The 13,526-nt window shown below is 46.2% G+C and overlaps 1 protein-coding gene across 1 annotated transcript in view; it reads right to left on the bottom strand.

Annotated features, from left to right (window-relative positions):
- LOC112573863 (protein patched homolog 1-like) overlaps positions 1–13,194 on the bottom strand; it is a 71,473-nt gene extending 58,279 nt beyond the window's left edge. The window contains 2 exon segments of the mRNA XM_025254515.1: positions 12,084–12,728; positions 13,058–13,194. Of these exon segments, the coding sequence (XP_025110300.1) occupies positions 12,084–12,125 (42 nt within the window). The 5' untranslated portion in view covers positions 12,126–12,728; positions 13,058–13,194.
- Between the last annotated feature and the right edge of the window lie 332 nt (positions 13,195–13,526).

Below are 13,526 nucleotides of genomic sequence, written 5' to 3'. Positions count from 1 at the left end.
CTGACATGTTTCCTTCAGAGTGCAACCTGTTCATTGTTTATAGCAAACATTATTTCCAAAATAAAAGGTCGCCTGAAGTTCACTGGGGTCCGGGTCAGTTCTAGCAGGGGAGATGGATAAGGTTCACCTTCCAAACTGCTGGTCACTAGTGACAGTCAACCGATTACAGTTCCTATGGTAAGTTAGACATTTAATTGTTCTTTCTCCAACCTGACCCGCCCAGTGTGCCCCACCCCTACCCCAATAGCCACTGTCTAGGTACATAATCGCCTTCCCACCCACTCGTCTTTGAATTACACTCGCTGGCTCTGTGAACCATCCCTTCTTTGACCACATGTGGAGGAACAATGAACACACCGTTTGAAGTGCAGAGCCCACCCACACTTCCGTCCTCTTGTTTGTTTTGCTGGTGTGGCACAGGTCACGAGACCATGTGACCACCCGGTAGCTTTTCCTCTATAATCTTTCAAGCGACTCACTTCAGCTTTTGTCTCCTCCGTGGACTTGTCGCACGATACACCTCGTCCAGTAGCCCCGGAAGTCAGGTGGTGGACAACCTCGTCCACTGCCCGTCTCAAGAGTGCAACAAAATCCCTCCCTTTACCTCGATGGTGGGGGGCTCAGTTTCTGGAAATCTGATTGTCCGTCGTTGCCGCCTATTGATAAAGAAACTGTCTGTGACCTGGGTCACGTGACCTAACGAGTCCTACCAGCGGTCACACACGGTGATACACACTTACTGCATGGTCTCCCCTTTTCCCACTGCTGACACCAGAAAACATGTTTCCGGTTGTTGCTAGGTTTTATTTTTCTCTCTCTCTCTCACGTGCCTGCACACAGGCTGATCCGACTATTAAATCGAATGTTAAATGTAAAAATATTAATTTTTCGATAAAATTTCAAATTTCTTACTTCCTCAGTTTTCACTGTTTGTTTGTACTAAGACAGAAGTTCTATTAAACTTACTGTTGACTACTTACTCTAGTTCGTGTTCTGTAGACTGATGACTACAACTACAATATGTATTCTGTTGATTATTTACTACATTATGTGTAGAATTCGATAAATGAGGATGAGGATGGTCTCTTGTAAAGCACAATGTCCCTCTAAGCAATGACTCAATATTTATTGCCCGAGTTCACGTCTGTTGACAAATATATGGCAATAAAATGTATTGACAAACGTATCGACACCGCATTGGCAAACCAGGTCAATCAACTCATCATGTTGACTAAACTTCCAATGTGCCGATCGTTTGCCTCAAATCCATTGGTTTCCTGGAAATTTCACACACTTCTTTGCCAAACTTTGTCAAAAATTTGACTTTTGACAGGTTCACAAGGGTCTTTAGAGAGTGAGGACGAGAAAGGCGATGAGTTAGCTACCACTCGCTCAGCGCTCGACTGTGTTGGAGGCACTAAAATATATTTAATATTTGCGTCCAGTTGCTGCTGTTTTTTTTGTTTTGTTTTTTAAGTGGAAACTTAGCCTGCGCATATCGACCTGTGTGTATGTGTGGTGATGTAGTGAGTGGTCCAGTGACTCTAATCGACTGTTTGCTGTAGTCGAATGGACTCTTCGCGATGGTCTGTCCCTGTCTGCGGTCTGTAGTTATTCATATCCCTGTCTACAATCGGTAGTTACCCTCACCGCACACAAATGCGTAACGAGAGGTCAAGGGTCAGGAGCGAGATGGTAGGAGTGGGTGGGTGCAGGGGTCGAGTGACGACGACACCAAGGACAAGCAACCTCGTGTGATGCTGAGGTAGCACCAGGAGGCGGTAGCTCTTTACGCGCGACAAACGGTTCCACCATGGAGGTAACGGATATGTAGCCTCCCTGTCACCCCCACCCCTCACCCCCCAGTCCCTGGAGTCTGGGAGGTGGGAGGGGGCTGCGCTTCCTCACGTGCGAGTGACGTCCCTTTGGCGAAACATGGCCCGCCGCTGGCAGCCCCCTCCCGCACCTCGCACTGCAATAAAAGTTATCTGCCCAGCCCACCCACGAAGCTGAGGTCGGCACAGTTCAAAGAGATTGCTGTACAAGCACCTGGTATGGTTTCAACGGTAATTTCTTAAAATCGTTTATGGGGAGACGACAGAGACACGTTAAGAGACTGAGACGGGGGACAAGAGCGACTGATCCACAAAGCTTATCTTCGAACTTTATAATCAAAAGCAGTGGAAATGGACAGCAACTGAAATCTTGACAAATTCTGACCTCGACATTGTACAGACTGACCATTCCACCCGCTGTTTAGTGCTTGTTGGCAACCCATGAAAGTGCGAGTAGTGCATTCAATGTACTTACAAGTCCGGGTGTGTTTGTGTACCCAAGTCGTGCAACATGCACATTGTGGGAACAGCACCTGATGGCGAGAGAAAGCTACTGTAATCATCTGATGAAGACGGCGGCAATGTGTTACAGCTCAGAAAATGTTTTTAAAAGATTCAAACTGCAGCAGAAAAATAATTTCCACCATGAAAGGACTCAGTGGCGGAAAGAATAATCTAGAATATGACCAACAGAGAAAACAGACGAGTCATGAATCCCAAGTGAAAATTACATGTTTATTAAGAGTTCAGCTGCTGAACGAAAATGAAAGTATTTTTGTGAAGAAATAATGACATCCTGATGAAAAGGAGGAAGAGTTTCATATTCTTGAGAACTTCCGCACCTGTTCGTTTGGAGGTTTGTCTGATGTTATCCGTAAACAGGAAATGGCGGCACAGCCTATCGAGTGGGGTGGCTTTACTCGGGTACGCTCACATCAACAGGTGTGAAGTAGGGACAGACCGTTGAAAGGCCGCCAGGTGGACAGACAGACAGTGGGCAAGCGGACATAGTGATGGGCAAGCGGACACAACCCAAACTACACAGGCAGGGGGCAAGGATGTGACCAGATACGTGCACAGTTGTCCAGTGGTCTCAGAGAGGAATCTTTTGAGATTAAAATGCAAGAAAGATTTCGCTCCCCTGGCAGTATGCGAGCTGCGGACTGTAACCGTCTCACGTAGTCATGGAGCGAACGTCTGTAACCGTCTCACGTATTCTTAGAGCGAAAGTCTGTGGCCGTCTCACGTAGTCATGGAGCGAACGTCTGTAACCGTCTCACGTATTCTTAGAGCGAAAGTCTGTGGCCGTCTCACGTAGTCCTATAGCCAACCACGAGGACCTCACCATCTTGTCTAGAGTCGAGACTTTCCAGAGTGCGAGAACTGCAATGGCGTCTTTCCTCCTGCTTTGTGTGCGTGCTTCTGTTCTCTCTCTCTCCTGCGCTACTCGTCAGTGACACAGCCAGTTGCTCAGACCGTTAGTACATTGTTACCCATCTCGCCCACACAGTCACAAGCACCATTAATTAACCTGCAGAAAGCTGTTCAGTTCGGCTGCAGCAAATGTCAAAGAAGTTGAATAGGGACTGGAGTGGAGGAGGAGAGCAGCCTGCTGTACATTATTGTTACAACACTACTGTCACTACATCCTGCGACACAACATGGCGCACAACGTGGCCGTTGTCACACTGGTACAATACTACATCCGGGAACTGAGCAGAACATAGGACTATGTCGTGCCAGTTGTAACACCCGCGAGCAACTCTACTAATAAATAAAAACACGGGGTTAAAGGTTATCAGTCCTGGCGCATCAAGTACATGGATGAAAATCACGGGGCATTCACACAGTGTGTTCGTGTGTGAGTAAGAGAGAGAGAATAATAGTAGTGCTCACTCGACTAGTGAGCCGTTGCATCATTTCTCGTGTTTCTGTTTAATATTGTAACCGCAATGAGCATATATATATATTCGCCCGGTATACAAATACTACACCACAATCGTCAGACGCATCAAAGACATCAATGAAAATCACGAGACACGCAGGACCAATCCTGTTCGAACAAACTGGTCCCCGATGCACCCGTCCGCTCGCACAGCGGGGTACATTGTGTTGCTGGGTGTTGCTGCGGTGTAAGTCGAGCGTGACATTGGCGCCCTGCTGGCCGCCAGGCGCTGATTGCCAGAACGGCGAAGAAGCAGACGACCAGAGTGACGTGAATGTAAGGCAGATGTGAAGTGACGGTTCCGTCAGATGAGCTAATGGTGCTATCAGCTGGCGGCACCGGCCTGCTGATTACCTGGCTACGGCTGGGTGGTGCTGGTGGTGCAGGCCCCTCGCGTCTCCAGCCCTCGTCGGCGCGGACCGCCGCACACTCCATTCAACATGGCTCCAGACCTCTTGCCTGTAATCAACCACTTCGCCAGCACGCCAGCGGCACGGAATATTTATGTTACTATTCATTAACATGCCACGGCCACAGACATATTAAACATTATTTATACACCAGTGGTGCAGCGGTCCGTTAGGAAATCTCTCCTTGCGGACCGAAATATGTCTCTCTTGTTCCTTTTTATCTCTCTCTCTCCTTCTCTCGCTTAGTTTTTAATCAGTGCAGTGATATTAGTATGCTCATGATACATTTTATGCTCTTAAGTCTTTATAAGGATATCAATAAATAAAGTATGCACGCGTATTGGTGTACAGGTAGTCCTCGGGTTACGACGGTCTCGAGTTACGTCGTTTCGTGGTTACGACGCTCATTCCCACTTACGAGGTTTAGCGAAAGTAGACTCATCTGATAACAGTGCATCAAAGAAAAGGAAGGCCATCACCATGGAGGTGAAAGTGGATATCATAAGGCAGTCTGAGAAGGGGAAACAGCAACAGAAATTGGCAGGTCATTAGGACTTAGTCGTTCGACTGTCGCTACGATTATCAAGGATAAAGATCGCATCCTTGACCACGTGACAGGATCTGCTCCTATGAAAGCGACAGTGATAACAACGCGTACTGTACTGCACAATATTTTACTGTACTTATGTTTATTGATAATGATGTAGGGTACTGTGTTAGGATAGGTGTTTGGATAGGCTAAGTGTTTGCAGTACGGTACTGTTATTATGGTACAGTACTGTATGAACGTATGATCCGACTTGCGTCAAAATTCGGTTTACGACGCCGCGTTAAGAACGGATCTCCGTCGTAAGTCGAGGACTACCTGTATTTGCCTTTGAGTTTAAAGATTATTATTGCAGTGAGCGACCTGTGGCTCTGTCCAGCGATGTTCAGACACGACAGGTCGAGAGGCCCCCAGATAGTTCGGGTGGTGGATATCTTGCAAACCAATCTCAATGCCGCCAAGCACCCCTGTTATACCATTATCCCTGAGTTTCCAACCTCCATACCTCACAGGTCATCATCATCACTCTGCTTCCTTAACTGGCACCAACCAGAAACAGAGCAGGTCCAGTTGTTTTAGGCCTCAAGGAATCTTGACCATGACCTGCATGCACTACTTCACAGTGCTCAGTCAACCTTACAACTTTCTATGTCAAGCTTGTCCTTAGCTCGAAGTGTCAAGACAGCTTACACTCCCTTCACCTGGTCGTTTAGAGGGAAAACAAAACTCAGTTTTCTGGAGACCAACCAGGTAAGCGACAGCACTGCGTACGAAGTTTATTTTGTGCTCTTCTGATCCTGGGCAGTCTCCTTAACCATCTCTCCTCAACAATCTCCCCGTCCCTACGTCTCGGTACTTGACACGTACATGTGTGTCATCGCGGCCGTGTAATACAAGTCCGTGCTATGATGATCAGGCTTTTAGAACAGGTATGAGGACTGAGTGGATTCTGTGCTTCCAGTAGTGGCTGTCAGTACCCAGTCAATGGTCGGGCCCAACCATTGGGCGTCAGATTGTTTTTCTTCTCATTGCATCCGTCCACTACACTTTCGACGAAAGATAATGTCTGTAAAGGTCGTTGCCTGACCTTTCCAGGTGGTTGGGGAGTGAAGTGTCAGAGACCTCAGTGTTCTCGGAGCCAGCTGTACACGAGGGCGTTGTGAGGTGTTAGAAACCTCACTTCTCTTGGGACCACCTTTTGTGCGAGGGCGGTGCCCATCTCCTCTCCTCTGCTGCCTTACCTTTCCCTAGTCTGTCAGGAGTCAGTGTCTGTAATTACTTTCTAAACAGTTGTGCGTGGGGCGAGCAGTGCTGGGTGCTGGAGTTTCCTCAAGGTACGTAAGCAGAGTTTTGGAAATACAGTATACAGGGTATCGTCCCTTGATCCACGCCTCGCACCTTTGGAAGCATTGTGAGTGGAGTAGTCTGGTGAACGTGTACAACGGTTGATCTAATGTACATGTAAGTACACATTGTTCACTTCTGGGTTCACTTCTGGACTGACTTCACGTGTCGGCAGTCAGTTATCTGAACCTAGTTCACGCTTCACGCGCGGTGGAGAGGTTTTGATGGAGCATACAAGTCGTGCGCTGAACGCGAACACGTGAGTTAGATAACACACACACAAACACTCACACACTCCATCTACCACACACACACAAGCGAGCGAGTGGGAGGGAGAAGGAGAATAGCCCGCCCACCCACGTCAGACAGATGGATAGCAGATCGCGGTTTGGACACCAAGCGGGAGGAGCGGTGAGGATGCACACAGCAGGGGAGATAAATGCTGGCAGCAGGGTCCTCCACGAGGTGGTCCCAGGCAGTTGTCCGACAGTTATTGGCACCATCAATGTCTGTCTATGTCAACATCCGCTCGACCTGCAGGCCTCCGATCACTTTATAACCAGAGGTCAGCAGGGGGAGCTGTAGGATACCCCTCCCACTTTCACGCCCCTTAGGAGCGAGGGGTAAGAACTCTTACTCCAGCTCATATCCAATGTAAGTTTCTTGACTGCACCTCGCTGCACATGTCCTGCCTTCCGACATTGCTGTCCGCCTGTGAGCTCTTCGCCTCATCAGAGAAGCAGCCCACGATGCAACTGCCTACCCAGCCATTTTCAGCCCCAAATGCACATCCTATCAGCCTTACAGTGCAGCCCTGTCCTGGCCTCCTCAAAATATCAATCTTATCAACCTCATACCCTCATTCACTCTTCCTTCAACCTGTACTCTAAACTTCCTCACAGTTTGAGAGGTCTGAGTGTAAACTTTTGATAGCATGCTTTCTCGCTACTACAGGGTACATGTGAACTAGGGTGTTTTACAACTTTCTTTTGCTTGCCAGGTGAAGTCAGCTGCAGACCTTAAAATACTACAAAAACGTGGCCGACTGAAATAAGGTGCAGTTTAGACAAAAATCAAAGGAAGCATCGTATAAGTTGACATAAACAAAACGAAAAAGCAGACCAAAAAAAAAAAAGGTGATAAAGAGAGTAAACGGAGACTAAGATCACGAAAAAGCAGACTGTGGGTACGAAGACAGAAAATGAGATCAGAAAAAAAAAAAGTAAGCGCAGCTACTCTATGGAGATAGGAAATGATATGAGGAAAAGGTAATCTCAGTCTAAAGAGACTGGAAATGAGATGAAAAGGTAGTCTCAGTCTAAAGAGACAGGAAATGAGATGAGGGGACAAACAATTTTAGCTAGTCTATTGAGAGAGGAATTTCCAGGCGATGTAGCGACAGTGAGGTTAGTTGACTGTTTAGCTCACAGACACAGCCGCCATTTACCGTTGATGGTAAATCGATCTTTACGAGTGGTCGGGGAAAATTTGTAGAATTTCTGAGCGAGTCGAGTACTAATAACAGTCGTGCTAACCACGGCGCCTCCCCGCCAACACCCGCCTCAACAGTCACGAAAGCACCCAAGAGAAACTGGTGTTTGATGTCAACTACCGAGAATACTTCCAGAAATGTTCAGATAATTCTGACTGTGGTAAATGGATTGTTGATTGTTGGATTGTTGACCTATAGGTCAGTCATGGTCCAGTCACACGTTGTCGACTAGAAGTGCCAGTGCATGGGGCAAGGGAAATAATCGTACCACGAGTTGTACTTCCAGCTTATGTCCCTTAGTCGGAGCTGGTCTGGGGGATAGTGGGGGATGAGAGAATGTGTGATTAAAAGTATGCTCAGCTTTCCGCCACTCTCCCCCTTCCTCCCAGACTGACGAAGCATGCACACACGTTGGTTCTGGGGTATTTTTTTTTTTTATCATAACCGGAGAAGAAAAGGGAGTTACTGTTACAGCAGTTTGTCTTCCACCCTTCTAGCAAGAGGTGAGCTAATAAATGGTTGCCTTTCGACCCAGTCTTCAGCAGGTGTAATTCACCCCCTCCTTTTCCCGCAGCTTGACCTCTGACCCCATTCTGGTGACTTGCGCTGGCGTTCTTGGCGGCAGTGAAGAAGGCGGCGAAAAGAAAAACCACTGGTCTCATCGCACCCCTCTCTGGCGAGATAACACGATAATTGCCTCGTGGTAGGTGGGACTGGAATGGTTTACACTGACGGGATGGTGTTTAGGCGCTGACATTACTCCTGGATCAGTTTGCTGAGACGGGATGGGGGAGAGGAGGGGAACGCCTTTTTCGCAGCAGCTACGGGCAAAAGATGCAACACCGCGGTGGCCGGGTCAGAGGTCACAGGGCTGCGTCCTCGTGTCTATGGTCCCGTCATGCTTCGCGCTGCCGCTAGCGCACACGGGCGAGACTGGTGCGGAAGGTGCCGAGAAAAAAAATGGGTGCGTGGGGTGGGTGGGTAGCAAACTGCAGCAGCCGGAGGTAGAGTTTGGTGCGGAGTGTTTGTGTTTGTGAGAAAGTCTGACACCTGTCACAACATGCCAGCCACACACACCGCCATGGCCACACTTCACCTGCGTCTCGCGCCGCCATGCACTTTTAACTTCAACAGTTTTACTGGACTCTAGATGCTGTCACCTGGCCACACAAGCTCCCTGACAGATTACTCCACTAGTCTCTTGTATTTTAATATATTTAATAACTTAACAACACGTTATTTTCTTCACTCAAAACCGTCTGCTCTCCGTTAATAAAATGTGTCAACATTATTCTGCTCTATTGTAAAATCCTCTGTTCGTACTGTATAATTATCTTTTAAGCACATTGTATTCTCAATTACCTTTGACACACATTGTATTTTTCCTATCTAATTACCTTTGACACACATTGTATTCTTCCTATCTAATTACTTTTTACAAACACATTCATCCTCACTCTATCTTGTAATACTGAGGGAGTGTGCTGTGGAGCAGCCTCTCCTCCCTCTCAGCAATTGAACTTCCTGAACTGCTTTCGCCGCCAATTACCAAAATACATGCAGGAGAATTAGATGAGGCCTCTAGAGATACCTCCCAATTATAGGGCCCTCATAAATATCTGTTTCAACCACCACTTTTGTACACATTCACCTTCCACTCTCCTTTGATATCATACTTAATGTTTATTACTACTCATTCTTTCAGTACTTAATTACTTTAATGACTTAGTTTACGCTTTGAATTGGGTTTTTTGTTGCTTACTGTAGTTCTCGTAATAAATAATTGTGATTTCGTTGCTAAATTACAGCAATCTTTTTCGTTCGAATGAAACGAATTTCTGCGCACTGATCGATTTAAACAGACGTGGCCAAGGGAGAAATGCCATTTCACATTTCACAGTTAAAACACCCTGTCACACAGGAAGAGGTCCTGACGGGGACAACCGGACAAGGCAGGTGATGGCCTTTATGATCCTCGTTCCGACAAAACCGCGACAGTTCTCTCGCTCCATCTAGCAATCTGTCAGCACCTTTAGCGCCTTAAAATGATGGGCACGCTTCCCTACTTCCTCAATTAAATACAAAAATTAACCCATAATCTTCCAGTCTTTCGGGAGCGAGGTGTGTGCTCGAAAAAAAAAAGTCGCTGTACCCCTGGGTACCGAACACACTATAAGTGTGCTCCTCCGATGTCGGATGTGCAGTCCAGCGGCGCAACGGTCGTGTCACCTATAGTTCTATACAGTGAGGATTTGCTGTCCTGGGTTCAGATCTCGTTTCTGGCACGATATTCTTTCTCTGTATGTGAGATCTTTTCACAAGGTTTGGCTGCTTTTGCCGCGATATAACCTTAGTTGCTGACTCGTCGTAAAAGTAAAACACACATTCCTCCTTCTCCTATCCGATCTCGGAGCACTCGGCTATTCCTCTCTGAACTTTCACTCACTCACGTACGCACGAACGAACAAACGCACGCATGCACGTGGCCCACCGGCCGTGACTAGAACAAAGAGAATGTTCGGGCAGGAGCAGAGGAGACTGTTTACGTGGTTGAAAATGGCCGCTTGTGTCGATCCAAGCTTGTTTGTGACTCGCGCCGCCCGTAGTTTATTATTGCAAGTGTCTGGCTCCACCACCACTCCCCTCCCCGATCATTCCACCCCATCCCTGGGGCTGTGGAGCGAGGTTGCACGAGAGGTCGCCTTGTGTTGCCACGTGGTGAGTGTTCGGCTGGTCTTTACAACGATCTCTCAGATGATGTATTATCATCTTTGTAAGACTCGATACAAATGATGATGTGCATTGTGCACATCGATGACACAGTTCCACGATTATCATTGATGGTTGGCACTTCATGATTGCCGAGTGATTGATGATTTACTTAGTGATCAGTCCGCAGTGACGTTTGCAGACTCTTGCGCCTTCTACTGCTGTTTGACTTCCAGCAGGGGCTGTTTGTTTGTTTGTTTGTTTTGTTTGTTTGTTTGTTTGTTTGTTTGTTTGTTTGTTGCTTGATACTCACTCGTCACAACATGACACTCTGTTTTCTCTTCCCGTGATGCCCCCCTGACGTCAGTATTGCTCTCGACAGAGCTGCTGACTACGTGGAAATTACCTGTACCTTTAACTAGCAGATGTTCTGAAATCACTGATACAGGTAGTTTGAGGTCGATTGCTGGCCGTTCGTCACAAGCCTGCCTGTACAGGATAGGCACGCATTTGACGACGACGACGATGATGATGTATTAAGTTTGTTAACTGTACATCATCCCAATGTCTTTAAACTAGAGTTGTCTGCAAATCACGCCAGTCTTCGCCATTCAACAGACAAATCAATTCAACGAGTTTGCAGTGTGACGTGACATTCCGTAATTACCTGACTACCCAGTGTGACGTGACATTCCGTAATTACCTACCCAGTGTGACGTGAATATACGCGTCTGACTAGCTAGAGTGTGACGTGAATATTTCGTAGGCGCCTGACTAGCCACCGAGTGACGGGAATATTCCGCAAGTATCTGACTAGCCACCGAGTGACGGGAATATTCCGCAAGTACCTGACTAGCCACCGAGTGACGGGAATATTCTGCAAGTACCTGACTAGCCACCGAGTAACGGGAATATTCCGCAAGTACCTGACTAGCCACCGAGTGACGGGAATATTCTGCAAGTACCTGACTAGCCACCGAGTGACGGGAATATTCTGCAAGTACCTGACTAGCCACCGAGTGACGGGAATATTCTGCAAGTACCTGACTAGCCACCGAGTGACGTACCAAAAGGTGAGGTCAAAGAAAAGAAGCGCCCAAAAGTATTTTGTCTTAAAAATCTACTTCAGTGTGAACAATAAAACGCATCATTAAAGCACGTGTCTAATCTTGGACATTAGATTATTGTTTAGAAAACTCTTATTGTTGTTTTCAACATGTTTTCAATTAGCATCACTTATTGGTTCAGTCATTTATTGCCCACCTTCGATTTTGTCTTCTACACGATCGGCCAGCAAGCGCAGGTACAGTTTGCTCCATGAGCCTACAACACTCGGTGCACCCTGTACAGGTGAAATATAAATATACACAAGTACTCAATATGTCACAAATACTTTTTAACGGAAAATCTGGAAGCTTCTAAACAAGAAGTATGGTTGGGGGCGGAGGTTGGACAGTAAAGTGGAGGCGGATATGCAGATGGGAGAAGGGAGGCTTAGAGGGAAGTGGAGAAGAAAAAGAGTAGAAAACCTCTTTGGTTCAAAATCACCAAAAATTTGTGATTGCTTCAAACAAATAAACAGTTATACAAAATAATATTAAATAATAATATTATATTTACTGTATTTATATATTGTATCACTGCTCCTATATTCTCACTAATTTGAATTTGAATCTCAAAGTCTTAAAAAATGAAGGCATGTATCTCCTTAGCAGAATAAATTATTTAACTCATCAAAACTTTCTTTTAGTGCTGCATAAGGCAAGCTGTACACAGTACAACTCATCAACGAGTTACTCACCCATTGAGTAATTAGCTTGATGTCCTCAGCCTGCTTCCACATTCTCTTGACCAAAGAGTGCGTTCGTGGTGTCGAGATGGCTTAGCACTCTCCGTCGTTGGAGACGAGGAGGTGTCCAAATGCTTATCTAACCCAACCGTCGATTTATAAAAGACATCAGTTACAGAGTTACAGGCGATGCCTCCGCGGCGCGTCTGCCCATCGAGTTAAGCAGACGATCACACCGAGGTATCGCACTCGCGAGATCTCGAGACCGCATAACCAAGAGTTTAGTGAAGGTGGTAAATATTTCACGTGCACCGCGAAAATACGGCCACCCACGTGGCGGGCGGCAGTCGGACTTGTGTTCTCGCCGCCACAATGCAGCCCGCGAAAGGTGGAAACACCCGCGAGACTGGCAGTCTGCTTTATCAAGTCTTTTACCCATCATGCCTCCACAGCCCAAAGTGACGATGTCTGTTCGTCTTGCTATGCCTTCTGGATCCCCCACCGCGGCCTCCGCGGCTCCAGACAAAATACTTTGATTACCTTTCAGTAGCCGCTTGGTCTGAGCAAGGCAGAGATGGGAACTTGCAGGATGCAGAGACCTGATCTGGTTCCATCTTCAGACCCAAGAGATAATCCCATCTCTTTTTTTAGCTATGCCTGAAATACAAACATCATCACCATCTGTAGAAATTTATACTGACTGCTGGAATGTAATGCCATACCACAATACAATAACTACATTCACTGTGATTTAAATGAACTACTAGCTGAACATATTATTGGCATTGTCATTTACAAATAGTATACAAAGTACATGTAAACAGGTTTCAATCAAACCAGTATTATTTCCATATAAAACTATTCAATGTATACACATGCTGGGAAAAATATTTAAATGTGTTCAAGTCTGACTTTACTATACATAGATACAGTTAATGTGACCAACATGAACATTTGGTGAAAAACTTTGATGCAAACTCACATACCAGTTGCATGTACAGCTATGTGCTGTGTTGTATTTCCTTTCCTGCAAGGGTGCAGGATGCTGAAATGGTGTCAACAATCACTCTCCTATCATGCAGCCACTGTCACCTAGCATGACCCCGTCCAGTAGTCTACAGTTGCTTTCAAAAGCTGCGAACACCCTGGATGCCACTTTGCAAGCGCGATAAACATTAACCTGTTCAAATATATATATATATCAATAGCAATATTAAGCTTTGAGTATATGGATTATCGATGCATCAGCAGATGACATTTTGAAATTGTTTGACATGAGCCACACTAAATATAAAACAAAACATTCTTATTAATCGTGATGATAAGAAAGTTTTGGTTAATGGTATGAGAGTGTTTTTTAATTCCTAATATCTTGGGATTGTGTAGTAGCAGTCTATTTTCTGCTTTCACAAAAATGTTTAACAGATATTAAAGTGATTAAATGTTATCTGCAAA

The sequence above is a fragment of the Pomacea canaliculata genome, linkage group LG10 (assembly GCF_003073045.1).
Source record: "Pomacea canaliculata isolate SZHN2017 linkage group LG10, ASM307304v1, whole genome shotgun sequence".
Classification (NCBI taxonomy): domain Eukaryota; kingdom Metazoa; phylum Mollusca; class Gastropoda; order Architaenioglossa; family Ampullariidae; genus Pomacea; species Pomacea canaliculata.
The sequence above is the reverse complement of the archived record's forward strand: the minus strand, read 5'-3'. Positions and strand labels throughout refer to the sequence as shown.